This window comes from Peromyscus eremicus, unplaced genomic scaffold, assembly GCF_949786415.1.
Source record: "Peromyscus eremicus unplaced genomic scaffold, PerEre_H2_v1 PerEre#2#chr22_unloc_1, whole genome shotgun sequence".
NCBI classification, from domain to species: Eukaryota; Metazoa; Chordata; class Mammalia; order Rodentia; family Cricetidae; genus Peromyscus; species Peromyscus eremicus.
Window position 1 is genome coordinate 10,076,908 of NW_026734286.1, and position 27,599 is coordinate 10,104,506.

The following is a 27,599-nucleotide window of genomic DNA, read 5'->3' on the forward strand; positions in this document are numbered from 1 at the left end:
TCAGGGTGGAGCCCCGCCTAGAATCGCCCAGTGAGGGGCTGGGGGCGTGGTCAGGGTGGAGCCCCGCCTAGAATCGCCCAGTGAGGGGCTGGGGGCGTGGTCAGGGTGGAGCCCCGCCTAGAATCGCCCAGTGAGGGCTGGGGGCGTGGTCAGGGCGTAGCCCCGCCCAGAATCCCCAGTGAGGGGTGGGGCGTGTCTCAGCTTGAGTCTATCTGGTGTCAGCCCCTGCAATGATTGACAGCGGCAGGCCGCCCAAGAGGCGCAGCCGCCCATCCGTCCCTCAGTGTGCTCAGTGTTCTGGTCATCTATCTGTGGCCCCCGTGGGCGCGGCTGTGGGGCGCATGCCTAGGTAGGGCTCTGGGCGCTCAGGGGTTAAGGCCTGTCCTGCCACGTGAGAGCACCTTGCGACAGAGCCACACGCCCTCCCACCTGCGGGCCGGCCTCCCGCGCTCACCATTGCGCAGAGCCTCGCCGGTTCCACCCGGCACCGGGACTCGCCCACTCGCCCGCGCGCGCGCCCTCTCCACTCCGGCAGGGCGCCGCGGTGAGCAAACAGGTCGCCCGGCCAGAGCAGCCGGCTCGGGTCTCCTCCCGGGCACCCATGCCAGCCGGGCATCCAGGCCCCAGCTGCCACCACCCACCCCGCGTCCGCTCAGCCTTCCGGACAGGTAAGTGTCCAGCCGAGCGCACCCCGAGGGCGGTCGGCATCGCAGCTGAGCGGCCTCAGAGCTGACCCCTAAGACACTGCCCATCTCAGGCGGGACCCCCGGGTGCCTCTGCGTGCTCCCGGGGCAGCCGGAAGCCGCCATCCTGCGTGGGCATCTGACACAGTTTCTGAGACTTCGTGCGGCTGCAGTTTCTGCCCTGGCGCGGTGCCCGGGACGCTGCAGCCGAGCCTTCAAAGGGTCATTGTGAGCGCAGGTGCTGGCCGGGGAGGTGGGGGGTGGTGGCAGTAAGTCGGGGTACACCTGCACCGAGCCGGAGTTTTTCTAGAACTCTCCCAAGGGTCACCCCGAGTTTTCAAGGCACAGGCGCACCACCTGTCCCCGTCATACGTCGTGGGGTCGCGGACATGCGAGGACGCAGCTCCAGTTGTAGGATGGGGGCTCGGCGGACTCCTGACAGGGAGGGGGTGACGACAGGAATAGCTTCTGGGTCGTTTGTCCCCAAACAAGGAAGAAACTGAACAATTCCTCCAGGAGGGCGTGTCCAGCTACCGAGGTGACTTTATTCTGGACCAGGAAGGCTCGCGTCGTCGCAGGGTGGACCTGGTGCCGGGACTTGCAGCTGTCGGGCCCAGCGTTAGCCCAGCCTCAGTTGCTCGCTCTGCACCACAGAGAAGCCAGCGCTACAGACACAGGCCCCGGGGCGGGCGGGTCTCCGTTTGCCGCAGAGAGGGCCGGCCACTTCCCCGGGGATGCACAGGGGTGAGACTGTCCTAGAGAGCGGCCTCAGAGCTGACCCCGGAGACACTGCCCCAGGCCCGACATCTAGAAACGTTCCAGCCCGCCCGTCCTGGCACTTCCGTGTGGCCCGAGTCTGGGGAAAGTCCATGCAGAGAATTTGGGCTCAGTCCTTCCTCCTGGGCCTGGCCGCGGGCCAGGGAGGCAGTGTTTGCCCAGGGTAGGAGCTAACCCTCTGTAATGGCCGAGGTCAGTGGGACGCGGGCTCTGGGGACGGCTGCCAAGGCAGACGCGCGTTTATTGGGCATTTACTGCATGCCAGGTAGATTGGGAGCGAGCTCAGAAACTCAGTTATCTTTTCAGGATTTGGGAGACAGGATCTCAGGTAGCCCAGGCTGGTGTCTGTCTCCATGCGTAGCCAAGGATAACCTCGAACTCATGATCCTCCCTCCTCCACCCTGAGCGCGGGAATGACGGACGCGCGCCACCACACGTGACTTTAGGAAGCTGGGGAGGCGCTGGGGAGAAGACATCTGAGTAGTTGAGGGCGTGAGCAGTTGTCCCCACTGACGCCTGGGGTGGCGACAGGCGCGGGGCAGGGGCTGGAGTGGGGGGGCGGTGGGAAGTGAGGGGTGGGGTGGGGGGCGGTGGGAAGTGGGGGTTGGAGTGGGGGGCGGTGGGAAGTGGGGGTGGAGTGGGGGGGCGGTGGGAAGTGGGGGGTGGAGTGGGGGGCGGTGGGAAGTGGGGGGTGGAGTGGGGGGCGGTGGGAAGTGGGGGGTGGAGTGGGGGGCGGTGGGAAGTGGGGGTTGGAGTGGGGGCGGTGGGAAGTGGGGGGGTGGAGTGGGGGGCGGTGGGAAGTGGGGGTTGGAGTGGGGGCGGTGGGAAGTGGGGGGTGGAGTGGGGGGCGGTGGGAAGTGGGGGTTGGAGTGGGGGCGGTGGGAAGTGGGGGTTGGAGTGGGGGCGGTGGGAAGTGGGGGTTGGAGTGGGGGGCGGTGGGGAGTGGGGGCAGAGTGGGGGGCGGTGGGAAGTGGGGGGTGGAGTGGGGGGCGGTGGGAAGTGGGGGGTGGAGTGGGGGGCGGTGGGAAGTGGGGGGTGGAGTGGGGGGCGGTGGGAAGTGGGGGGTGGAGTGGGGGGCGGTGGGAAGTGGGGGTTGGAGTGGGGGGCGGTGGGGAGTGGGGGCAGAGTGGGGGGCGGTGGGAAGTGGGGGGTGGAGTGGGGGGCGGTGGGGAGTGGGGGCAGAGTGGGGGGCGGTGGGAAGTGGGGGGTGGAGTGGGGGGCGGTGGGAAGTGGGGGGTGGAGTGGGGGGCGGTGGGAAGTGGGGGGTGGAGTGGGGGGCGGTGGGAAGTGGGGGGTGGAGTGGGGGGCGGTGGGAAGTGGGGGGTGGAGTGGGGGGCGGTGGGAAGTGGGGGTTGGAGTGGGGGGCGGTGGGGAGTGGGGGCTGGAGTGGGGGGCGGTGGGGAGTGGGGGGTGGAGTGGGGGGCGGTGGGAAGTGGGGGCTGGAGTGGGGGGCGGTGGGGAGTGGGGGCAGAGTGGGGGGCGGTGGGAAGTGGGGGTTGGAGTGGGGGGCGGTGGGGAGTGGGGGCTGGAGTGGGGGGCGGTGGGGAGTGGGGGGTGGAGTGGGGGGCGGTGGGAAGTGGGGGCTGGAGTGGGGGGCGGTGGGGAGTGGGGGGTGGAGTGGGGGGGCGGTGGGAAGTGGGGGGTGGAGTGGGGGGCGGTGGGAAGTGGGGGGTGGAGTGGGGGGCGGTGGGAAGTGGGGGGTGGAGTGGGGGGCGGTGGGAAGTGGGGGGTGGAGTGGGGGGCGGTGGGAAGTGGGGGGTGGAGTGGGGGCGGTGGGAAGTGGGGGTGGAGTGGGGGGCGGTGGGAAGTGGGGGCTGGAGTGGGGAGCGGTGGGGAGTGGGGGGTGGAGTGGGGGGCGGCGGGGCCTGGGGGACTATGCACGGGGGGGGGGGGGTTGGCCCTCTGGTGGTCAGTGCGGGTGACCGAAGCGGGTGGCGCGGGGACAGCGCCAAGGCGGGAAACGGCAGGACAGTGGGGCGCGCACAGACCCCGCCCCAAACTCAGACTATTGAAGGGGCGCTTGGGAGCTGCGGACCGCCCTGAGCTACACACCACTCTTCAGTCGCTTGCTCGCGGGGTCCCCAGATCCTCAGGGCTCCTCGTCCTGCACCCCCGAGCTGTGCCACTATTCTGAATAAGATTCGGGGTCCCCCGATCCTCAAGGGCTCCTCGTCCTGCATCCCCGAGCTGTGCCACTATTCTGAATAAGATTCGGGGTCCCCCGATCCTCAAGGGCTCCTCGTCCTGCATCCCCGAGCTGTGCCACTATTCTGAATAAGATTCGGGGTCCCCGATCCTCAGGGCTCCTCGTCCTGCACCCCCGAGCTGTGCCACTATTCTGAATAAGATTCGGGGTCCCCGATCCTCAGGGCTCCTCGTCCTGCAACCCCGAGCTGTGCCACTATTCTGAATAAGATTCGGGGTCCCCTGATCCTCAAGGGCTCCTCGTCCTGCACCCTCGAGCCGTGCCCACTATTGACAATAAGATTCGGGGTCCCTGATCCTCAGGGCTCCTCGTCCTGCACCCCCGAGCCGTGCCCACTATTCAGAAGATTCCGCAAACAGTAGGCACTCCATCAGCGCACAGGCAGCCCCTGGCGGGCACCTAAGGCTTTTGTGACAGTGGAAGGTGCAAGGTGTGACAGACAGCTGCAGACTGAGCGACAACACCCCTTCCCCAGGTCTGCAGAGTGAGCTCTGGGCCAGCCTGGTCTACATAGTGAGACCAGAAACAACAAAACCCAGAACCACGGACCTGAGCAGACCTCAGGCGCAGTTTGATGACTTTATTTTGGGGACAGGGACCACCCTCCCCCACCCGGGACCCCGGACACCACCCCTGGCTCCCGCGTGCCCCCTGCTGGCTGAAGCTGGTGCTGCAGCCCCCAGTGCGCGGGCGTGCCCAGGGCAGCCCAGGCTAGCCCTTCCGGAGTCTGGCTTGCTGCAGGGCATCCCAGACGCAAGCTTCCCGCAGGTCCCCGAGGAAGCGCCACTGTGCGCCTCGTCGATGGGCGTTGGCCTGCAGCTCACTGTGCAGCCCGGGCTCCTCTGGGGCTGAGAGCAATCCTCCTGCCCCAGCCCGCCCCCCATGACAGGGACGTGCACCACCCCAGCCTTCTACACACTCTAAATTCTACTCATGCGGCGCACGTGCTGCAGGCACACGCGGAAATGGGGGGACGGCTGGGGGAGTGTTCTCTCCTTCCACCGAGGGCTCAGAGATCCGCCCTGCCCCAGGGCCTTCGCATCTGCCCCAGGGCCTTCGCATCTGCCCCAGGGCCTTCGCACCTTCCCATCTCTGCTCCCCCGGGACCACCCCCTCCTCCTCCCTGCAGTGTAAACGCTGATTTCCGGTCAGACCCGTCCTGCCTCAGTTTCCCTAGATGTCCTGCGCCGGGACTTCAGGTGCTCCGCCGTCCCGCAGCGTCTGTTGACTTAAATTCCCAAGCATTGAAGTACTTATAGGTGGGTGCGCACGCATGCGCACCTGCCGTAGCCTCTTCCACCATGTAGGGTGCGGGATCGAACCCGGGGCGGCGGGCTTGGCGACACCAACTGTCTCACGGGAGCACGTGACCTCTCTCTGGGGTGCCTAGGTGCTGGATTTGAACTCAGGGCTGAGGGTGGATCCTAGGGGCTCACTTCCGTCCCGGTTACTGCGGAGGCTGAGACAGGGGGATCTCTGCGAGTTCCCGGACAGCCTGGGCTACAGAGTGAGACCCTGTCGGGAGACAACGGGATGTGCCCTAAGTGACGTAAGCCTTCCTTTCAGCCTTGGAAACAGGTGCAGCTATCATTCCCATTTCCAGATAGGGAAACTGAGGCACCGACCCACTCAGCGGCCCCGGGATGACCCCTTTAGCCCACCGGGCCCCTCTGCCGTGCAGTGCGCAGGACTCTGTTGCCCGTTACTCTCGATGCTGAAATAGGTGCACAGAGGGGGAGAGTGACCTCCCTGAGGACGCACAGATGGGGCGGGGGGGCGGGGCTGAGGCTCCGAGCCTGCGGCGGGGGGGGGGGGGGGGGATGAAATCTCGGACGGGACGGTCTCCCGTGAGCCGCCGCGGTGCTGGGACTGTGCTCGCCAGGCCTGCGTTTTTGTTTGGTTTTCTGAGACAGGGTTTCTCTGTGTATCCCTGACTGTCCTGGAACTCGCTCTGTAGCCCAGGCTGGCCTCGAACTCACAGAGATCCGCCTGCCTCGCCGAGCCAGCCCAGAGGTTTAGATTAGTTTACCCCGGCGACTCTTCACCGCCCCCCCAACCCCACCCCCCACCCCCCACCCCCCACCCCCCACCCCCACCCCCCACCCCCCACCCCCGCCAGGCCCACCTCCCCAGCTCCGCCTCTGGCCCTCTCAGCGGTGAGGACGGGGAGGGCCAGAGTGCCCAGATCGCCCTTTGACCTTGGGGTGGGGCTCAGGCTCCCTCCCAGTGAGGAGTGTGTGGGCGGAGCTAGCACCAGCCCCGCCCACCGGGGGGTCGAGGCTGGCCTGACCCTCAGCCCCAGCCCCTGAGGATGCGAGGCGGCGGCCCCGGCCGGGAGGGGGGGTCTCTTGGGAGACTTTTCTACCCCCGAGACGGGGTCTCCCTGTAGCCCAGGCTGGCCCGGGCTCACTCCGTAGCCCAGGTTGGCCTCGAACTCAGCTAAGCCTTCTGCCTCCGCCTCCCGAGGGCTGTGCAGTTCCCACAGCGGCCGGGAGGGGGCGCCGGGTCCCGGAGCCGCCGCGCGGGCGGGGAGGACTCGAACTCAGGCCCGCGCGCTCTCCCAGCAAACGCGCCAAGGGGGCGGGAGGTCGACCCAGCCCGGGTCTCCGCAAGCTCTTAACCCACCTTCAGAACCCCACCCGCCACGCCCCTGCCCGCCACACGCGGGCCTCTTCGCCCTCTGCCTCCTCCCGACCCCCTCGCCAGGCTCGCCCGCGGGCGGACCGGGGCGCGTGTCGGTTTCACGGGTGGGAAGCTTCGGCCAGGGCCGCCCCGGGCCCGGGGGCCGTCCGCCCCGCGTTTTCCCGCCAGCCCCGGCGTGCGCAGGGCCGGGATCGCGGGCTCAGCCGGGCGGGTGGAAAGCCGGGACCGGATCGCGCCCGGCCGGGGCGGGGCGGGGCGGGCGGGCGGGGCGGGGCGTCCGGAGGAGGAAGAGCAGGTGCGGCGCGCGCGGCCGGGCCCTGCGCGACCCTGCTGACCGGGGCCGGACTGTCTCCAGGCCCCTCCGGCTCCACGGCGGGGGCGCGGGTGGCGGTCTCCAGGCCCCCCGCCGGGCACCATGGCGGTGAGATTCCAGGCGAGTGGCCCCGGAGCGCGGGGGAGGGGGCGGGAGTGCGATCCCGGCTTTCAAATCCCCGTCCGCCTGCCTAACGGCCGGGGAAACTGAGGCCCAGGGGTGGGGGCTAGCCTGGGGCCGCGGAGGGGGATAAACCTGTGATCTCGCCCCCCAGAGCCGCGAGTTCGAATCCCACCGCGGCGGTGAGACCCGCTCGCCAGGGGCCTGGCTTTGTTCTGTGCTCGGCCGCCGGTGACCTGAGGGCGCGTGGCGGGTGGGGCGGCTGCAGCCGGCTGGGGGGCCCCGGGGCCCCGCCCTGCGGGCGCGGAGCTCTGCACACCCCCAAGGGTAAACTGAGGCCGCGGAGGCTGGGGAGGAATGACCTTCCCCGGCCCCGCCCCCGCACCTGTCCCGGCCCCGCCCCGGCCTGAGCGGGAGGGCGGGCAGGGAGCCAGTGTCCCCGGCGGGCGGCTGGCCCGGGTCCCCTCGGGCTGCGGTCCCTTCCCGCCGCCTGCGTCTGCAGGGGCGGGGGCGGGGCGCTCACCTGGGGGCGGGGCCCGGGGCGAGCGGGTTTCAACCGCCCTCCTCCGGTTTTCAAGCGACTCGGGCACCCGAGCCCCCGGCCCGGCCCGAAGTCGGGGAGGGCGTGTCGGACGTGTGCGGAGAGCAGGGGCGGAGACCGTGCCCCGGGGCTCTGCAGGCTGGATAGGAGTTTGCCGGGGGCTGCGGCCGAGGGCGGGTCGCCTAGGCTGAGGACTCGGTGCGGCGCCCGCAGCTGAGCCGGAGCCGCGGGGACCCGGGGGGGCGGCCAGGAGGGGGTTAACCCCGGCCCGGGCAGCCCCGAGGTGGCAGGCGGCCCGCACCCGCGGGGACAAGCCGGGCGGGTCGGGACAGGCCCGGCCACCTGCCCCCTCCCCGGGGCCCGCACCCTCCGGAGCCGAGAAATAAACATTCCACAGCAGGGGAGGTCAGAAGGGTCCCCGCCAGGGCGGTGGTGCCGCCTCGCTGGGGAAGCTGAGGCAGGAGGATGGCCATGAGTTTGGAGCTAACCTAGGCGACGGAGCGAGGCCTCCCTGCGCCCCCAAAAGCAAACCAAAGCGCAGGCGCTAGGACTGGGGAGATGGGGGTTCCCACAATCGGGGGTCACAGGTCAGCAGGGGGGTCACAGGTCAGCAGAGAGGGGTCACACAGTCGGGGGGGGGGTCCACACAGCCCAGCAGGGGGTCACACAGGTCAGCAGAAGGGGGGGCACAGGTCAGCACGGGGTCACAGCTTAGAGGATCACAGCTCAGAGGGTCACAGGTCAGCAGGGGGGTCACACAGTCGGGGGGGGTCCACACAGCCCAGCAGGGGGTCACAAGGGTCAGCAGGGGGGTCACAGGTCAGGAGGAGAAAGTCGCCCCTCCGGCCCCAGGAGCCACCCCTGTCCCCACAGGTGGCAGACATGGAGGAGCTGACCATCTGGGAACAGCACACGGCCACGCTGTACAAGGTGAGCTGCTGCCTGACCCCCGTGGGGAGCCCCTGCGCCCGGTGGTGACCCCCTGCGCCCCCGTGGGGAGCCCCTGCGCCCAGTGGTGACCCCCTGCGCCCCCGTGGGGAGCCCCTGTGCCCAGTGGTGACCCCCTGCGCCCCCGTGGGGAGCCCCTGCGCCCGGTGGGGAGCCCCTGCGCCCCCGTGGGGAGCCCCTGTGCCCGGTGGTAACCCCCTGCGCCCCCGTGGGGAGCCCCTGCGCCCGGTGGTGACCCCCTGCGCCCCCGTGGGGAGCCCCTGCGCCCGGTGGTGACCCCCTGCGCCCCCGTGGGGAGCCCCTGTGCCCGGTGGTGACCCCCTGCGCCCCCGTGGGGAGCCCCTGCGCCCGGTGGTGACCCCCTGCGCCCCCCGTGGGGAGCCCCTGCGCCCGGTGGTAACCCCCTGCGCCCCCGTGGGGAGCCCCTGCGCCCGGTGGGGAGCCCCTGCGCCCGGTGGTGACCCCCTGCGCCCCCCGTGGGGAGCCCCTGCGCCCGGTGGTAACCCCCTGCGCCCCCGTGGGGAGCCCCTGCGCCCGGTGGTGACCCCCTGCGCCCCCGTGGGGAGCCCCTTCGCCCGGTGGTAACCCCCTGCGCCCCTCAGGACCCCCGCCGCGGCTTCGGCATCGCCGTCTCTGGAGGTCACGACCGGACCAGCGGATCCGTGGTGGTGTCGGACGTGGTACCCGGAGGCCCGGCCCAGGGCAGGCTCCAGTGAGGCTGGGCCGGGGGGGGGGGGTTGGGGGGGCAGCTGGCACCTTCCCCCGGTCGGTCAGCGGGGCCTCCCTGCTCCACACTTCCCGGTCCCGGAGGCAGGCAGAGCCCCAGGGCAGGACGGCAGGGACGGAACGGAGAGACTGTTCCTGGAACCCGGTGGAACCGCTCCGGCCTGAGGGCCTCATGGGGAGGGAGGGAGAGACACCAGAGACAGAGACATGCAGAGACCCGAGAGAACACCCGAGGGCCTCATGGGGAGGGAGGGAGAGACACCAGAGACAGAGACATGCAGAGACCCGAGAGAACACCCGAGGGCCTCATGGGGAGGGAGGGAGAGACACCAGAGACAGAGACATGCAGAGACACGAGAGAACACCGGAGGGCCTCATGGGGAGGGAGGGAGAGACACCAGAGACAGAGACTTGCAGAGACCCGAGAGAACACCCGAGGGCCTCATGGGGAGGGAGGGAGAGACACCAGAGACAGAGACATGCAGAGACCCGAGAGAACACCCGAGGGACTCATGGGGAGGGAGGGAGAGACACCAGAGACAGAGACATGCAGAGACACGAGAGAACACCGGAGGGCCTCATGGGGAGGGAGGGAGAGACACCAGAGACAGAGACTTGCAGAGACCCGAGAGAACACCCGAGGGCCTCATGGGGAGGGAGGGAGAGACACCAGAGACAGAGACTTGCAGAGACCCGAGAGAACACCCGAGGGACTCATGGGGAGGGAGGGAGAGACACCAGAGACAGAGACATGCAGAGACACGAGAGAACACCGGAGGCAGGGCTGAGAAAGAAAACACCTACTCGGACCCTCGCTGGGGGCGCTGGGGAGGGGCGCTGGGGACGCGGGGGAGGGGCGCAGCCCTGAGCTTACCCCCCCCCCCCCGCCGCTCCCTCAGGGCCGGGGACCACATCGTCATGGTGAACGGGGTCTCCGTGGAGAACGTCACCTCGGCCTTCGCCATCCAGCTCCTGAAGACCTGCAACAAGACGGCCAACATTGTGAGTGGACAGGCTGGGGAAACTGAGTCCCCGTCAGTCCGCCAGGTGGTAGAACTGCGCAGTACTTTTTCTGGGGGTGCTGGGAATGGAGCGCAGGAGGGGAGCAGAGTCCGCGCTCCGCCTGACCCCCCGCTCCACCCTGACCCTCCTGACCCCCGCTGCACCCTGACCCCCGCTCCACCCTGACCCTCCTGACCCCCAGTCCACCCTGACCCCCGCTCCACCCTGACCCCCGCTCCACCCTGACCCCCGCTCCACCCTGACCCCCGCTGCACCCTGACGCCCCCCCCCCGCTCCACCCTGACCCCCGCTCCACCCTGACCCCCCTCCACCCTGACTCCCCTGACCCCCCACTCCACCCTGACCCCCTGACCCCCCTCCACCCTGACCCCCCCGCTCCACCCTGACCCCCGCTCCACCCTCACCCCTCCCTGGGGCGTCTACCCCTCTTTTTCCTCTTCTCACTCTGTTCTTCAGGCTGCTCTTTAATCCTCCCTTTGGATGGATTGATTCACACATGTGGGCGTTTGTCTGCACGGACATCTGTCCACCCAGGTCACCTGGCCCACGAGACGACAGTGACAGATGGCTGTGAGCCACCACGTGGGTGCTGGGACCTGTTCTAGGGTCCTAGGAAACAGCAGCGGTGCGCTAACCGCTGGGCCAGCTCTCCAGAGCTTTGATTCTTGATCCCCCTGCCTCAGTGCCTCTGTAGTCATGGCGACTGGCCACCCTGGGTGGATGGGCGGAGGACCGCGGTCAGATGACGAGCTGAGCCCGGGAGGACCCGGACCCGGTCCCCGCCACTGCTGACACCCCGGGAGGACCCGGTCCCCCATTCCCGCCGCTGACACCCCGGGAGGACCCGGTCCCTCATTCCCGCCGCCGCTGACACCCCGGGAGGACCCGGACCCGGTCCCCCATTCCCGCCGCTGACACCCCGGGAGGACCAGGATCCGGTCCCTCATTCCCGCCGCTGACACCCCGGGAGGACCAGGACCCGGTCCCCCATTCCCGCCGCCACTGACACCCCGGGAGGACCCGGACCCCCATTCCCGCCGCCGCTGACACCCCGGGAGGACCCGGACCCCCATTCCCGCCGCTGCTGACACCCCGGGAGGACCCGGTCCCCCATTCCCGCCGCTGACACCCCGGGAGGACCCGGTCCCGGTCCCCCATTCCCGCCGCCGCTGACACCCCGGGAGGACCCGGTCCCCCATTCCCGCCGCTGACACCCCGGGAGGACCCGGACCCGGTCCCCCATTCCCGCCGCTGACACCCCGGGAGGACCCGGACCCGGTCCCCCATTCCCGCCGCTGCTGACACCCCGGGAGGACCCGGTCCCCCATTCCCGCCGCTGACACCCCGGGAGGACCCGGACCCCCATTCCCGCCGCCGCTGACACCCCGGGAGGACCCGGACCCCCATTCCCGCCGCCGCTGACACCCCGGGAGGACCCGGTCCCCCATTCCCGCCGCTGACACCCCGGGAGGACCCGGACCCCCATTCCCGCCGCCGCTGACACCCCGGGAGGACCCGGTCCCCCATTCCCGCCGCCGCTGACACCCCGGGAGGACCCGGACCCCCATTCCCGCCGCCGCTGACACCCCGGGAGGACCCGGTCCCCCATTCCCGCCGCTGACACCCCGGGAGGACCCGGACCCCCATTCCCGCCGCTGCTGACACCCCGGGAGGACCCGGTCCCCCATTCCCGCCGCCGCTGACACCCCGGGAGGACCCGGTCCCCCATTCCCGCCGCCGCTGACACCCCGGGAGGACCCGGTCCCCCATTCCCGCCGCCGCTGACACCCCGGGAGGACCCGGTCCCCCATTCCCGCCGCTGACACCCCGGGAGGACCCGGACCCCCATTCCCGCCGCTGACACCCCGGGAGGACCCGGACCCGGTCCCCCATTCCCGCCGCTGACACCCCGGGAGGACCCGGTCCCCCATTCCCGCCGCTGACACCCCGGGAGGACCCGGTCCCTCATTCCCGCCGCCGCTGACACCCCGGGAGGACCCGGACCCGGTCCCCCATTCCCGCCGCTGACACCCCGGGAGGACCCGGACCCCCATTCCCGCCGCTGCTGACACCCCGGGAGGACCCGGTCCCCCATTCCCGCCGCTGACACCCCCCCTCCCTCCGCAGACCGTGAAGCGCCCCCGCAGGGTCCAGCTGCCCGCCGCCAGGGCCAGCGCCCTCTCCGACCGGGAGGAAGCTGACCACGGCCGGGGCTACGAGGGCGACTCGTCCAGCGGCTCCGGCCGGTCCTGCGGGGAGCCGTCCCGCCGGGCCCGGGCAGGACGCCGCGGCCGCGTGGGCAGTCACGGGCGCCGGAGCTCGGGAGGCGGATCGGAGCCCAACGGGCTGGACCTGGTGTCGGGGTTCAAGCGCCTGCCGAAGCAGGACGTGCTCATGCGGCCGCTCAAGTCCGTGCTGGTGAAGCGAAGGAACAGCGAGGGTGAGGGGACCGGGCTGCTCCTCAAAACAAAATCTTGGGGGGCTGGGGGCGTGGTCGGGGTGGAGCCCCGCCCAGAACCCCCAGTGAGGGGCTGGGGGCGTGGTCAGGGTGGAGCCCCGCCTAGAATCCCCAGTGAGGGGCTGGGGGTGTGGTCAGGGTGGAGCCCCGCCTAGAATCCCCAGTGAGGGGCTGGGGGTGTGGTCAGGGTGGAGCCCCGCCTAGAATCCCCAGTGAGGGGCTGGGGGCGTGGTCAGGGTGGAGCCCCGCCTAGAATCCCAGTGAGGGGCTGGGGGCGTGGTCAGGGTGGAGCCCCGCCTAGAATCCCCCAGAGGGCCTGGGGCGTGGTCAGGGTGGAGCCCCGCCCACTTAAGAGACTAAAGCAGGATTACAAGAATTCAAAGCGAGCTTAAATGATCTTGGCCTCCTGCCTAGCGTCCTGCCTCAGTTTCCCCTCCTCTCCGCTCCAGAGTTCGGGGTGAAGCTGGGCAGTCAGATCTTCATAAAACACATCACCGATTCCGGCCTCGCCGCTCGGAACCGCGGGCTGCAGGAAGGAGACCTTATCTTGCAGGTGAGGCCAGGCTTATGCTTCAGGCGGGGAAACTGAGGCCCAGGCGCCCCAGGAATCACTCCCAGCCCTCCTGCTGTCTGTGTCTGGACGCCCGCACCGAGCCGGACGTTTCTAGTGCCCCCTCGGCCCCGGTTTCCGACGCTCGGCCCCGCCGGCCTCTTTCAGATCAATGGGGTGTCCAGTGCGAATCTGTCCCTGAGCGACACGCGGCGACTCATCGAGCAGTCCGAGGGGGAGCTGACGCTGCTGGTGCTGAGGGACAGCGCGCAGTTCCTGGTGAACATCCCTCCCGCGGTGAGCGACAGCGACAGCTCCCTGATGGAAGGTGAGGCGCGCAGCCCCCCGGAGGCTCGGAGAGGGTCGGGAGCTGACCTCAAGCCACACAGCAGGCGCAGGCTGCGTTCTGTGAGGCTCGGGGCTCCGGGGGGCTGCGCGGTCCCGTGTGGCGTCAGTGACCCCGGCGGACCTGCTGCCCCCGCCCCTACAGACATCTCGGACCTGAACTCGGAGCTGTCCCAGGCGCCCCCATCCCACGTCCCTCCGCCACCTCTGCAGGGTCCGCCGAGCCCCGAGCCCAGCGAGACGGACTCCGCAGAGTGAGTGCCGGACGGTGGCCGTGAGGGCCGTTCCTGTGTCTGGGGGGCCCGAGCAGGTGCCCCCCGACTCACTGGGCTCTCACCCCACCCAGGGAGAGTCCGCAGCCCCGGAGGCGGGACCGGTCGGCGGATTCAAGAGCCGTCGCTGAACCGGGTGAGCACCGCGGCTGGACACCGGCCCCACGGCGGCAGCCCGGAGGGAGGGAGAGGAAGGGGCTGGGGGCGTGGTCGGGGCGGAGCCCCCGCCTAGAATCCCCAGTGAGGGGCTGGGGGCGTGGTCAGGGTGGAGCCCCGCCTAGAATCCCCCAGTGAGGGGCTAGGGGCGTGGTCAGGATGGAGCCCTGCCCAGAATCCCCCAGTGAGGGGCTGGGGGCGTGGTCAGGGTGCAGCCCCGCCTAGAATCCCCCAGTGAGGGGCTGGGGGCGTGGTCAGGGTGGAGCCCTGCCCAGAATCCCCCAGTGAGGGGCTGGGGGCGTGGTCAGGGTGCAGCCCCGCCTAGAATCCCCCAGTGAGGGGCTGGAGGCGTGGTCAGGGCGGAGTCCCACCTAGAATCCCCAGTGAGGGGCTGGGGGCGTGGTCAGGGCGGAGCCCCGCCTAGAATCCCCCAGTGAGGGGCTGGGGGCGTGGTCAGGGTGGAGCCCCGCCTAGAATCCCCCAGTGAGGGGCTGGGGGCGTGGTCAGGGCGGAGCCCCGCCCAGAATCCCCAGTGAGGGGCTGGGGGCGTGGTCAGGGCGGAGCCCCGCCCAGAACCCCCAAGCTGGGCTGGCCTTTCGCTCCTGCGGTGCTGTGTCCTCCGGAGGAGTGAAGCCCCGGTTGTTTCTCCTGCAGAGTATCCCTGGAGAAAGTCGCTACGACATTTACCGGGTCCCCCAGTCGGCAGAGCCTGGAAGACCGTGGGTGGGGTAGCTCAGATGAGCACGTGGTTCCGGGAGGCCCCGCGTCCTGTAGCCGTCCCCCACCGCACCCCACCCCGGGCCCACGTAACCCTAACACCCTGCTGTGGCATGTCTGGGCCTTGGGAAGCCAAAGCCTGCAGGGGCGAGGGCACCCTCCCCTCCGTGGCCTCACCGCCCTCTTCTCCGGTAGCTACAGCCCGGACACTCGTGTCGTGCGCTTCCCCAAGGGTGCGAGCATCGGCCTGCGGCTGGCTGGCGGCAACGACGTGGGCATCTTCGTGTCCGGGGTGCAGGCGGGCAGCCCGGCCGACGGGCAGGGCATCCAGGAAGGGGACGAGATCCTGCAGGTGACTCGGGGACGACTGGCCCGGATCCTCCCCCCTCATCCCCGTTTGTAGCCCAGGCTGGCCTGGAACTCGCTATCCCACCCACCTCAGCCTCTTGTATGTCGGGCGCACAGTCCTGCGCCCCGTGCCTGGCCGTTTTCATGGGCGCCAAGGGTTCGAGTTCAGGTCCTCGTGCTGGGTAGCGAGCCCCAGAGTTTTCACACAGTGGTGCTGTGGGGTCGGTCCCCCTGACACCACCCGAGGCTGTGGGACTTGGCTGTGCGTGCTGAGCCCGGCTCCTCCCCCGGTCTGTGTGACCCTCCGCCGCGGGGTGACACCTGGTCTCCGAGGCAGACCCCGGGGGGGCAGAGCCCGGGGTGCCCGCGGGGCTCAGTCCAGACCCCGGGGAGGCAGAGTCCGGGGTGCCCGCGGGGCTCAGTCCAGACCCCGGGGAGGCAGAGTCCGGGGTGCCCGCGGGGCTCAGTCCAGACCCCGGGGAGGCAGAGTCCGGGGTGCCCGCGGGGCTCAGTCCAGACCCCGGGGAGGCAGAGTCCGGGGGTGCGCGCGGGGGCTCAGTCCAGACCCCGGGGAGGCAGAGTCCGGGGTGCCCGCGGGGCTCAGTCCAGACCCCGGGGAGGCAGAGTCCGGGGTGCCCGCGGGGCTCAGTCCAGACCCCGGGGAGGCAGAGTCCGGGGTGCCCGCGGGGCTCAGTCCAGACCCCGGGGAGGCACAGTCCGGGGGTGCCCGCGGCGGCGGCTCAGTCCAGACCCCGGGGAGGCAGAGTCCGGGGTGCGCGCGGGGGCTCAGTCCAGACCCCGGGGAGGCACAGTCCGGGGTGCCTGCGGGGCTCAGTCCAGATCCCGGGGAGGCAGAGACGGGGGTGCGCGCGGGGCTCAGTCCAGACCCCGGGGAGGCAGAGTCCCGGGTGCCCGCGGGGCTCAGTGCAGACCCCGGGGAGGCAGAGTCCGGGGGTGCCCGCGGGGCTCAGTCCAGACCCCGGGGAGGCACAGTCCGGGGTGCCCGCGGGGCTCAGTCCAGACCCCGGGGAGGCAGTCCGGGGGTGTGCGCGGGGCTCAGTCCAGACCCCGGGGAGGCAGAGTCGGGGGTGCCCGCGGGGCTCAGTCCAGACCCCGGGGGAGGCAGTCCGGGGGGTGTGCGCGGGGCTCAGTCCAGACCCCGGGGGGGCAGAGTCCAGGGTGCCCGCGGGGCTCAGTCCAGACCCCGAGGAGGCACAGTCCGGGGGTGTGCGTGGGGCTCAGTCCAGACCCCGGGGAGGCACAGTCCGGGGTGCCCCGCGGGGCTCAGTCGCCAGCCTCACGCCCGTCCTCAGCTGCGGCTTTTCCTGGCAGGTGAATGGCATGCCGTTCCGGAACCTGACCCGGGAGGAGGCTGTGCAGTTTCTGTTGGAGCTACCGCCGGGGGAGGACATGGAGCTGGTGACGCAGAGCAAGCAGGACAGTGAGTGTCCCCGAGGTGTCCCCGCAGGCACCCAGCCCCCACAGAAGGAGTCAGACCTCAAGGCCTGGCCAGTTCTGGGGATGTCGGGGCCAGCTTGGCAGAACTGGAGAATCCGATGTCAGCCGGTTTCCACCGGCCACCGTGGGGGCGCACACCTTTAGTCCCGAGTTCGAGGCCACCCTGGTCCACACAGTGAGTTCCAGGACAGCCTGGGATACATAATGAGACCCTGTCTTGAAAATAAAGACGGGTTGGTGAGCCCCAGCCCGGGCTCTTTCCAGGACCTGCAGGGACAGCGCCCTGTGTCTCCCCACGCGGGTCCGCCGGAGGGAGCCCCTGTGGAGCTCACGAAGGCCCTCTGTCCTCAGTCTTCAGGAAGATGGTCCAGTCTCGCGTGGGTGACTCCTTCTACATCCGCACACACTTCGAGCTGGAGCCGAGCCCGCCCTACGGCCTGGGCTTCACCCGAGGTGACGTCTTCCACGTGGTGGACACCTTGTACCCAGGCTCGGGGCCGGGCCACGGTGGCCGTGGGGGCCTCTGGCTGGCTGCCCGCATGGGCCGAGATCTCCGAGAGCAAGAACGCGGCGTCATCCCCAATCAAAGCAGGTGGGTGGGGGGCGTCCCCATTGCTGAGGGCTCCGTGGGGTGGGTCACGGTGGGGCCGGGGCAGCGTGCGGCACCCACTGTAGTAACCGCGCACAGACATCAGGGCTTTGGTTGTTTTGTTTTTTTGTTTTTTGAGACAGGGTTTCTTTGGAGCCTGTCCTGGAACTCTCTGTAGACCAGGCTGGCCTCGAACTCACAGAGACCCTCCTGCCTCTGCCTCCGAAGTGCTGGGGTTAAAGGCGTGCGCCACCGCCGCCCGGCCTATCATGCTTTCTTTATTCTTTCACTTCTGAGGCCGAGTTCCCTCCCAGGGTCCGCGCATGCCCAGTACCAGCATCCAGAGCCCCACGTCCTTGGCGTGTGGCCCCGTAGCGCGGCCTCTCCCTCTCCTGCCTCCCCCGGAGGACCCGTGGTGTCACTGGGTCCCCGGGCCACCCTGGGGGTCCCCGGGCCACCCTGGGGGTCCCCAGTTCAGGTCCTCAGCTTGACCGTCCCCTGCGCCCCCAGGGCGGAGCAGCTGGCCAGCCTGGAGGCCGCGCAGCGGGCCGCGGGGGTGGGTCCCGGGGCCGCCTCCGTCTCCAACCCACGGGCCGAGTTCTGGCGGCTCCGGGGTCTCCGCCGCGGGGCCAAGAAGTCAACGCAGCGGAGCCGCGAGGACCTGTCAGCGCTGACCAGGCAGGGACACTACCCGCCCTACGAACGCGTGGTGCTGCGAGAAGGTGGGTGGCCGTGGGGCCCCTCCGAGGTTACAGGGCCTCAAGGCCATCGCCGCCTTCCCCGCGGCACCCCAGCACTGGGAGGCAGAGGCAGGGGGATCTCTGTGAGTTCAGGCCAGCCTGGGCTACAGCGCCAGTTCCGGGACTGCCAGGGTTGGCTCTCTCAGCCCAGCTGTGCTCCACCGGCTGCAGACCTGGGAGAGGCAGGCAGACAGACGCATCTCAATAAAACTTTATTTATGGAATCAAGCCGAGGGCCGGACCCAGCGTGGCCCGAGTTTCCTGCCAGTCTGTCCCACTCATCTGATAGTCTCACATAGGAGCGGAAAGAAAACAACTTCCTTCTTTTGCTGGCCTTGAACTCGCAGCAATCCCCCTGCCTCAGCTTCCTGGTCTTCCGGCTTGAGCACCTGACCCCAGAGCCTGACCGCACCACTGTCTTCCCTTCCCAGCCAGCTTCAAGCGCCCCGTGGTGATCCTGGGGCCGGTGGCCGACATCGCCATGAAGAGGCTGACGGCCGAGATGCCCGACCAGTTCGAAATTGCAGGTGAGACATGGCATCCTGGCAGCTGGGGGGCGGGGTCAGGGCACCGGGAGGGGTGCCCAGGCCAGACAGCCCCAATCGATGTCAGCTCCCCCACCCACCCGCCCAGGCCAGACAGCCCCAATCGATGTCAGCTCCCCCACCCACCCGCCCAGGCCAGACAGCCCCAATCGATGTCAGGTGCCACCACCCACCTGCCCAGGCCAGACAGCCCCAATCGATGTCAGCTCCACCACCCACCTGCCCAGGCCAGACAGCCCCAATCGATGTCAGCTCCCACCACCCACCCGCCCAGGCCAGACAGCCCCAATCGATGTCAGCTCCCCCACACACACCTGCCCAAGCCCAGGCCAGACAGCCTCAATCGATGTCAGCTCCCCCCCCCCACACACACACACCTCTGCCCAAGCCCAGGCCAGACAGCCTCAATCGATGTCAGCTCCCCCCACACACCCACCCACCCAGGCCAGACATTCTCAGTCGATCTGGGCGCAGTCCGTCGGCCTCTGGGAACCTTTTCATTTGCTGAAGAGCTGTTCGGGTTTTTCTCTTTATTTTTAAGCTTTTGTTTCACTTTTAATTATGTGCGCATATGAACGTCATCCCACGTGATCCCTGCCGCTTCAAGGCTGAGGCAGGAGGATGACAGGTTTCAGGACAGCCTGGTCAACTTAGTGAAACCCTGTATCAAGGCTCCATCCCAGCATAAGCCAGGCCTGGTGACGCCTGTCACCTCGGCACTGGGAAGGCGGAGGCGGGGGGATCGGGAGTCCAAGGTCACAGAGTTGGAGGCCAGCCTGGGCTACATCAAACGCCACCTTTCAAAATATTGAATAACAGGGGAAACCAAGGTCCGTGGGTGTGGCTCTGGGGGGCCGGGGAGCCCCAGAGGGCTGTGGGAGGCCTGGTGCGCCTCACACAGAGAACCAGAGAGGGCAGGTTTCAGGGTGCTCGGGAAGGAGGCACCTGGAGGAGGCTGGGCGGGTTCAAAGGGCACAGTCACCTGCCACCTCATTAGTCATCAGGAACTACAATCACTGGGGTTGATGTGCAGAAGAATGGACAGTCAGGCCCCAGACAGGGCTGCATGGCTGCATTGGATGCCACCGCTGCGGGGAGGGGGGGGTGCCCATGGAATATTACTCAGCCAGGAAAAAGAAAGGAAGGGGGGGGGTCCCCATAGTAGGCAGAGCCACAGGGACAGGAGTGGGAGGTGAGGAGGGGCTGGAGTTAGTGTGCGGTGGAACAAGCTGTGGTAGGGGGAGACGGGCTCCGCAGGGGTCCCGGGAGAGTCAAGAGCTGCGGGCCACCGTGGATGACATTAGCGGTGTCCCCCTGCCTCAGAGAGCGTGTCCCGGACTGACAACCCATCCAAGATCATCAAACTGGACACGGTGCGGGTGATCGCGGAGAGGGTAAGCGCGGGATGGGGAAACTGAGGCCGGGTCTGGGGGTCTGGGGGGTCCCGGCCGCGTGCCCGGCCGCCGCGGACCCCGCCCCTGCCTCCGCCCCGCCCCAGGACAGGCACGCGCTGCTGGACGTCACGCCGTCGGCCGTGGAGCGCCTCAACTACGTGCAGTACTACCCGATCGTGGTCTTCTGCGCGCCCGAGAGCCGCGCGGCGCTCAAGGCCCTGCGCGAGTGGCTGGCCCCCGCCTCGCGCCGCAGCAGCCGCCGCCTGTTCGCGCAGGCGCAGAAGCTGCAGAAGCACAGCGGGCACCTCTTCACGGGTGCGGGGTGGGCCGGGGCCGGGGAGAGGGGGTGCCCCCCGGGGGATGCCGGGCCCTCCTGACGCACCCCGCCCCGCAGCCACCGTCCCCCTGCACGGCACCGGCGACGCCTGGTACCAGGAGGTCAAGGCTGTGGTGCAGCAGCAGCAGGCGCGGCCCATCTGGACAGCGGAGGACCAGGTGCGGGCCGGGCAGGGGCGTGTCCGGGCAGGGGGCGGGCCTGGGGAAGGGGGCGTGTCCGGGCAGGGGGCGGGCCTGGGGAAAGAAGCGTGTCTGGGGCGGGGGGCAGGTGGCGGGCCTGGGGAAGGGGGCGTGTCTGGGGCGGGCTCAGGCAGGCGGGCGTGTCGGGGCGGAGGCGTGTCCGGGGTAGCAGGCGGGCCTGGGAAGGGGGCGTGTCCGGGCAGGGGGCGGGCCCAGGAGAAGGGGCGTGTCCGGGCAGGGGGCGGGCCCAGGAAGGGGCGTGCCCGGGAAGGGGGCCGGCCTGGGAAGGGGCGTGTCTGGGGCGGGGTGCAGGCCCGGGGAAGGGGCGGGCCTGGGACAGGGGGCGTGTCTGGGATGGCGGGCCCGGGGCGGGGGGCGTGCCGGGGCGGGGGCGTGCCCCGGGGGGCAGGGGGCGTGTCCGGGGAAGGGGGCGGGCCTGGGGAAGGGGGCGGGCCTGGGGAAGGGGGCGTGCCTGGGGCAGAGGCGGGCCGGGGAAAGGGCGTGGCCGAGGCAGGGGCGGGCCTGGGGAAGGGGGCGTGCCCGGGGAAGGCCCTCCCGCCGGGGCAGAGCCTGAAGGGCGGGGCTTTGGGGCTGGGACTTGAAGGATGCTTAGGAGGGTGCAGGCTAGACCTCCCGGGGCGGGCCTGGGGCAGCGGGACCGGGCCCGCGGGATCACGGCCTCCCCACCCGCAGCTGGACGGCTCGTCCGAGGACCTGGACCTGCCGGGCCGCGGCCTGGACGCCAGCTCCGGGGACCTCAGCTGTGACAGCCGGGTTAACAGCGACTGCGAGGACACGGACGGCGTCTACACGGACGGCGAGGGCGGCGTCTGCACGGACGGCGAGGGCGGCGGGCCCCAGGACGCCCAGGACGCCGAGGAGGGGCCGCCGCTCCCCGCCCTGGCCCGGTCCTCAGAGCCCGCCTGGGTGGAAGCCCACGAGGGGCTGCGGGGTCACGGGGCCACGGCCGCCGAGTGGGAGACGCAGGTGGGCGCGGCCCCGGGGTGGGGACCCCTCCCCCCCCTCCGCACCCGTGCGTCCGGCGCCCCCACGGCCCCGCACGCTCCCGCGCGTGTCAGCCGGGCCTTCCTCTCCCTCCAGGCCGGAAGCCGCCACCCGCAGGGCCAGTGGCGCCAGGACAGCATGCGGTGAGTGCCCGCCCGCGACGTCAGGGCTTAGGGACAGAGCCCTCCTCAGGGATGAAGGCTTTCCCAACGACGGGCATTGGGGCTGGGGCTTCGGAGGACGTGTACGAGTCAGCTCCCAAGTCCCAGAGTGTCTGGGGGGTCGGCCCGAGTGGGGTCACGCCACGCACCCCCCATCGCAGCCCTGCACCCACTTCTCCCCCAGGACCTACGAGCGCGAAGCCCTGCGGAAGAAGTTCACGAGAGCCCGGGACGCAGAGTCCTCCGACGAGGACGGCTACGCCTGGGGCCCGGCGACCGACCTGTGACCTCGGAGGCCGCACACCCTCCCCCGGCTCCCCGGAGCCTCGGTTTCCCCCGCAGGACCCAGAGCCAGCGACCACTTAATAAACCTTTAATTTCTTTTTTAACATTAAAAACTATACAAGGCCGAGGCTTCGGGCCCAGCGGGCCGAGGGGTGGCGACGGCGGGGACAAGGCACGGTGGGCGGGTCACAGGTACACTGGCTGTTCCTGCCCGGTGAGCAGCCGGTAGGTGGCGGCTGGCATGGTCTTGATGTGGATCTAGGGGTCGGGGTCAGAGGAGAGGGTCAGGTGATGGGGTCAGGTGACAGGGTCAGAGGTGAGGGTCAGGTGCAGGGGTCGGGGTGCCGGGGTCAGAGGTGAGGGTCAGGTGCAGGGGTCGGGGTGCCGGGGTCAGAGGTGAGGGTCAGGTGACGGGGTCAGGTGACAGGGTCAGAGGTGAGGGTCAGGTGCAGGGGTCAGAGGAGAGGGTCAGGTGCCGGGGTCGGGGTGCCGGGGTCAGAGGTGAGGGTCAGGTGCCGGGGTCAGAGGAGAGGGTCAGGTGACGGGGTCGGGTGCTGGGGTGCCGGCCCCCCCACCTCTCGCGCCTCCGAGAGCAGCTGGATGATGCGCGCATGCGGCATGGCCACCACGCTCTGCCCGTTGACCTCGATGATGCGGTGTCCCACGCGGACGCCCCCGCGCTCGGCCGCGCCCCCGCGCAGCAGGCTGCAGATCTGGGGGACGCGGCACTCAGGACCCGCCGGGGCCCCGCTGGCCTCCCCCACGCCCCCCGGGTCCCGCTGGCCTCCCCCACACCCCCCGGGCCCCGCTGGCCTCCCCCACACCCCCCGGGGTCCCGCTGGCCTCCCCCACGCCCCCCGGGCCCCGCTGGCCTCCCCCACACCCCCCGGGCCCCGCTGGCCTCCCCCACACCCCCCGGGGTCCCGCTGGCCTCCCCCACACCCCCCGGGGTCCCGCTGGCCTCCCCCACACCCCCCGGGCCCCGCTGGCCTCCCCCACACCCCCCGGGGCCCCGCTGGCCTCCCCCACGCCCCCCGGGGTCCCGCTGGCCTCCCCCACGCTCCCACCCCGGGGTCCCGGACTCACGATGCCGTCCTCCACGCAGAAGCCCAGCTGCTCACGCGCGTGGGGCCGCCGGATGACGGCCGTGGTGACGGGCGGGCAGTGGATGATGCTCAGTGTCACCGAGGAGTGTCGCCGCACCTCCTGAGGGACCCCGAGCTGTCAGGCCTCCGCAGGCCTCAGTTTACCCACCCCCATGCACCCTGCAGCCCCGGGCCCGCACTCACGCGCACGGCGGCCTGGCAGGCGGCGAGGGACAGCCCCACCAGGCTGGTCCCGTTGACGGCGGTGACCCGGTCCCCGATGCTGAGGGCCCCCGAGCGCTCGGCGGGGCCCCCGTGGAGCAGGTTGGCGATGACGGCGGTGGGCAGCAGCGAGCCCCAGCCGGACTCCACCAGGGCGACGCCCAGGCCCTCGCCGGGCTGCTTCTGGATGCAGACCTGGAGGCGGGGCCGCGTTCAGAGGCGGGGCGGGGCTAGTGTGGGGCGGGGCCGCGCTCAGGAAGAGCGTGGGGCGGGGCTAGTGAAGGGACGGGGCTAGTGAGGGGGAGCGTTGGGTGGGGTTAGTGAGGGGGCGGAGCTAGCTTAGGGACGGAGCTAGTGAGGGGCGGGGCTAGTTCAGGGGCGGGGCTAGTGAGGAAGCATGGGCGGAGCTAGTTTAGGGACAGGGCTAGTGAGGGGCGGGGCCGCGTTCAGGGGCGGGGCGAATGAGGGGGTGGGCGGGGCTATTGAAGGGGCGGAGTCACGTTCAGGGAGAACATGGGGCGGGGCTCAGTGAGGGGGCGGGGCTGTTCAGTGTGGCATGGGGCGGGGTCTAAGCGGAGGTGGGGCTCGGCAGAGACCCTCTGCACGCCAGGGAGCTGTGCAGGGGTGGGTCAGGTCTGTAGGGGAGGGGCGTTGGGGGCCGGTCTCGGCGCAGCCTCGGCGGGGGCTGGGCTCCGTGAGGGGCGGGACCGCGTTCAGGAGGATGTGGGGCAGAGCCTCGGTGGGACCGGGCTCAGCAAGCGCCCTTTGTAAGACGGGGCAGGGCCAAGCTCACGGGGGTGGGGCTTGCGGGGGTGGGGCCAGCCTGTGGGCGGGGCGACCGTCTGGGCGTGGCCTCAGCGGCTGGGCCTCACCTCCCTGCAGTTCTGGCTGTTGCAGAAGTGATCCAGGTCACCGTTGTGCGGGTGGCTGGCGGCGGCCGAGGGCCGCGTGCCCACCTGGCTGGGGTCTATCCCGTTCTCCTGCAGGAACTGGCTGTAGGCGATGCTGAAGGCCTGGCCGATGGCCTGCGCGATGAGCTGGGCCTGTGGGAGGACAGCAAGCTCCTTCACATCCTGCAAGGCCCCAGCTCCAAGGCCCACACCGTCAAGAAACCTCAAGGTTTCTGAGTCAGGCTCAGGAGGGGGCGGGGTCCGGCCTGGGCCTCGGCTGCTCACATCCTCCGAGTGGAAGACGTGGCACAGCATCTTGTAGAGTCGCCGTTCGCGGTCCTGGGGCGTGGTCCTCCTGGCCAGCCGTCTCCGGGCCATCACCACCAGCACAGGCCCGATGTCCGCGATGTAGGAGATGGTCTGCAGGGCGTGGTCCATCAGGGCGTCCTGTGGACACGCGCTGGGTGGGCTGGGGACCTCTCGGGGACCCCGAGTGTCCACGACAGCCAAGGCCCGGCCCTCCGGGTACCTGGGAGTCGGCGGCCAGCACCTTGACCCTCTTGGTGGAGATAAAGATGTCCACTTCCGCCATGGGCTGGGTCTCACCTTCGGGGGCCTGCGGGGAGCGGGGTGAGACGCGGGCCACCCAGGACACCACGCCGTGCAGCCCCGGGAACCCCGCCCTGGCTCACCTTGACGCGGTCCACGGCCTCCTGCGCCTGCGCCATGCGCGTGCTGGGCGGCGGGCTGCGCTCGGACAGCAGCTGGGTGGAGCCCAGGTACTTAGCGGCGAAGAGGACGCCGTCCACGAGCTCCTCACGTCCACAGGGGCCTGGAACTGCGGGTGACAGCGAGGGGCGCCTCCTGGGCTCGGGGGTCCCTGATCCCGGGGCTTAGCACAGGCTGGACCCGCCGTGCTCCGTCACCCGTTCTGGAGGACTCCACAGCGCTCGTGCCCCAGTGTTCGGCGGCCAGCTGTGTACCTGTGGCTCCCAGAACTCCGGGGAAGTGTCACCCCCACTATGAGGCACCCTCAGTGGGACCCTCTTCTAGAACCTTCTGACCGGGCTGGAAGCTCATGGCCTCTACGTGGTGCCTCAAACTCCTAACATTCCAGAATCGGGCAGGGGTCGGCAGGATGGCTCAGTGGGTAAAGGCGCTTGCGGCCAAGCACGACAACCTGACAACCTGAGTTCGATCCCCGGGACCCCACATGGTGGACAGAGAGAACCGGGCCCCCCCCCCAAAGGTGTTCTCTGACCCCCGTCCCCGCCACATGCAACAAAGAAGAAATGAGAGAACCCAGGGTTAGGATCCCGCCCTCACTCCTCGGGCCTTGCGTCTTACGTTACCAAGGGCGCAGGCAACTACATGGTCATGCAATCTGCACCTCAAAGAGCCGGATGCGGACCCCCACCCTCTCTCTGCTCTGCTCCCCGCTTCCCTCCCCCACCAGGCCTGGCTCTCCTCTCTTTCCCTCCTAATAAAGCTCTAAAACTAACAGTGGGTTCCGCCGTGGCTCCTGACTTTTCCGCCTCCAGCGCGGTTTACCTTTCACCGGGCCGTTCTCCACAGTGACCTGGAATTCTCTCCAGACAGCCCAGGTCCTCCACGGCCCTCAGGCAGTTCCACCCAGGACTCTGCTGCCAGATCCTTCCTCATAATTCCAGACCTTTTTTGGTGTTTTACTTTTTTTTTAGCCCTGGGCCATGGAGCTCAGCCTGGTGGATCCTGCCATCCTCCTGCCTCAGCTTCCTGCGTGCTGGGATCAGGTGGGTGCCACCTCCCCACTCACTCGGAAGCTGGCAGCTGGGGCTCTAATCGCCCCCAGTTGAGGAGGATCCTGTCCTTTCTGTGGTTCAGGCCCACACAGACCCGGGCAAAACCATCAGCTCGGACACTCCTGTGAGTTCGGGGCCAGCCTGGGCTACAGAGCGAGATCCAGGACAGGCACCAAAGCTACACAGAGAAACCCTGTCTCCAAAAAACAAAAACAAACAAACAAACAAGAACCAAAAACCCTGTAAATGTCACCCATCTTTAGGTCACAGCGGTCTGGAGTTGGCCTTTACCGTGGACACGCCTCCACCGGCCTGCGTTCTAAGCCCCGGTGAATTCTAGGCCGTTCTCCAGCTTATATCACCTCTCTGGCCGTCTAGGACCTGCTCTCAATTCAACCATCCTCTGCAGACCTTCATCGTCACTGGCAAACGTGTCAAATCTGGGGGTCCAGTTCTAGAACATTCTAGTCGTGTATGAGAATGGACACTCACCCTCCGACACAGCAGGGCATCCGGCCAGGGTCTCGGGGCTCTGGGAGATAGAAGAGGAACAGGGCTGAGTCCCCAGCAGAGTCCCCAGGGGTCAGGGGTCAGGGGTCAGGGGCCGGGCAGGTTACCTGGGCACCCACAGGTGGATCTCGCTGGGTCACCAAGGGTGCCGTCTCCAGCCAGGGCTCCGGGGAGCTGCTGGAACTCCGGTTGTCGGCTGGCTCTGCCGACACCCCCTCCATGCACCCTGGGGACCCCGGGTCCGCATCTGGGTCCTCCGGCGGCTGCAGCAAGCGAGGTGTGGTCTGTGGGGGGTCTGGGGACCCGGGCTGGGCCAGCGAAGACGCCTCACACCTCAGCAGACCCAGAAGGTCATCCCCGCCCGCCTCGGCCGACAGCAGCCCTCCAGCGTCGGCGCTCTCCCGGGCGGCCAGGCCTTGGCCAGTGGCGATGTGGAGGGGACAGGGCTCTGCTTCTGGGGACGGGCCACCCAGGTCACCAGGAAGCGCCTCCAGCTGCCGGACCAGCCCCTGCACGCCCGAGGCCTCCAGCTCCATCTCGCTCCGGTGGACAGGTCCTCCCCGCCCAGAGGCCCACGGGGTGCCAGGGGGCTGGTCCTCAGAGGGCACCTCGGGGCCTTTGGGCCCCTCCAAGTCCACGGCTGGGAGCCCTGGGGGATGCTGGGAGGCTGGCAGGAACTCCATGCCTGGGACCCAGGCTCAGGCTGGCGTCGTCACCGGGCTGGACGACAAGGGCTCTGGGTGCAGATCTCTTAAGCCAGCCACGGTCCTGCAGGTGACGGGTTCAGTCCCCATGGGGCCTGCACAGAAGGAGGAGTCCCCATTTCACAAGAGACACCCAAGAACTCGGGCTGCGGCCCCAGAACCCAGGCTGCGGCCCCAGAACCCAGGCTGCGGCCCCAGAACCCAGGCTGCGGCCTCAGAACTTAGTAACTGACCCTCAGAACCCAGGCTGCGGCCCCAGAACCCAGGCTGCGGCCTCAGAACCCAGGCTGCGGCCTCAGAACTCAGGCACCGACTCTCAGAACTCAGGCTTCGGCCTCAGAACTCAGGCTGCGGCCTCAGAACCCAGGCTGCGGCCTCAGAACTCAGGCACCGACCCCCAGAACTCAGGCACCGACCCCCAGAACTCAGACTCCGACCCTCAGAACTCAGGCACCGACCCTCAGAACTCAGACTCCGACCCTCAGAACTCAGACACCGACCCCCAGAACTCAGACTCCGACCCCCAGAACTCAGACACCGACCCTCAGAACTCAGACTCCGACCCCCAGAACTCAGACGCCGACCCCCAGAACTCAGGCTCCGACCCTCAGAACTCAGGCTCCGACCCTCAGAACTCAGGCACCGACCCTCAGAACTCAGACTCCGACCCTCAGAACTCAGGCACCGACCCTCAGAACTCAGACTCCGACCCTCAGAACTCAGACTCCGACCCCCAGAACTCAGACACCGACCCCCAGAACTCAGACACCGACCCTCAGAACTCAGACTCCGACCCTCAGAACTCAGACTCCGACCCTCAGAACTCAGGCTGCGGCCTCAGAACTCAGACACCGACCCCCAGAACTCAGACTCCGGCCCCCAGAACTC

The 27,599-nt window shown here is 69.4% G+C and overlaps 2 protein-coding genes across 2 annotated transcripts; one reads left to right on the forward strand and one right to left on the reverse strand.

The window, feature by feature from the left end:
- The first annotated feature begins 504 nt into the window (after positions 1-504).
- On the forward strand, positions 505-21,624 carry Tjp3 (tight junction protein 3). Its single transcript, XM_059252046.1, is given in 22 exon segments — positions 505-668; positions 8,157-8,213; positions 8,834-8,943; positions 9,857-9,959; positions 12,108-12,420; positions 12,888-12,991; positions 13,157-13,316; positions 13,479-13,587; positions 13,680-13,764; positions 14,416-14,463; positions 14,465-14,484; positions 14,674-14,830; positions 16,159-16,267; positions 16,636-16,876; positions 17,384-17,595; positions 18,045-18,140; positions 19,482-19,552; positions 19,657-19,867; positions 19,947-20,047; positions 20,762-21,055; positions 21,170-21,216; positions 21,419-21,624. Coding segments are annotated over 21 exon segments (2,742 nt in total). The 5' UTR covers positions 505-668; positions 8,157-8,165; the 3' UTR covers positions 21,522-21,624.
- On the reverse strand, positions 21,591-26,801 carry Apba3 (amyloid beta precursor protein binding family A member 3). The gene is made up of 10 exons (XM_059252050.1): positions 26,115-26,801; positions 25,990-26,029; positions 24,409-24,554; positions 24,246-24,332; positions 24,002-24,163; positions 23,699-23,869; positions 22,809-23,021; positions 22,606-22,725; positions 22,095-22,232; positions 21,591-21,777 (listed from the first exon to the last, which is right to left on the reverse strand). Exons 1-10 carry the CDS (start codon positions 26,688-26,690, stop codon positions 21,706-21,708), a joined length of 1,725 nt encoding a protein of 574 aa, XP_059108033.1. The 5' UTR covers positions 26,691-26,801; the 3' UTR covers positions 21,591-21,705.
- Positions 26,802-27,599: the final 798 nt, after the last annotated feature.

Coding starts and splice junctions, on each gene's coding strand:
- Apba3 (XM_059252050.1), bottom strand. CDS start 26,690: ATGGAGTTCCTGCCAGCCTCCCAGCATCCCCCAGGGCTCCCAGCCGTG. Junction 24,555..25,989: donor ATGCCCTGCTGTGTCGGAGG/GTGAGTGTCCAT, acceptor TGTCACCCGCAG/TTCCAGGCCCCTGTGGACGT. Junction 24,333..24,408: donor AGGCCGTGGACCGCGTCAAG/GTGAGCCAGGGC, acceptor CGCTCCCCGCAG/GCCCCCGAAGGTGAGACCCA.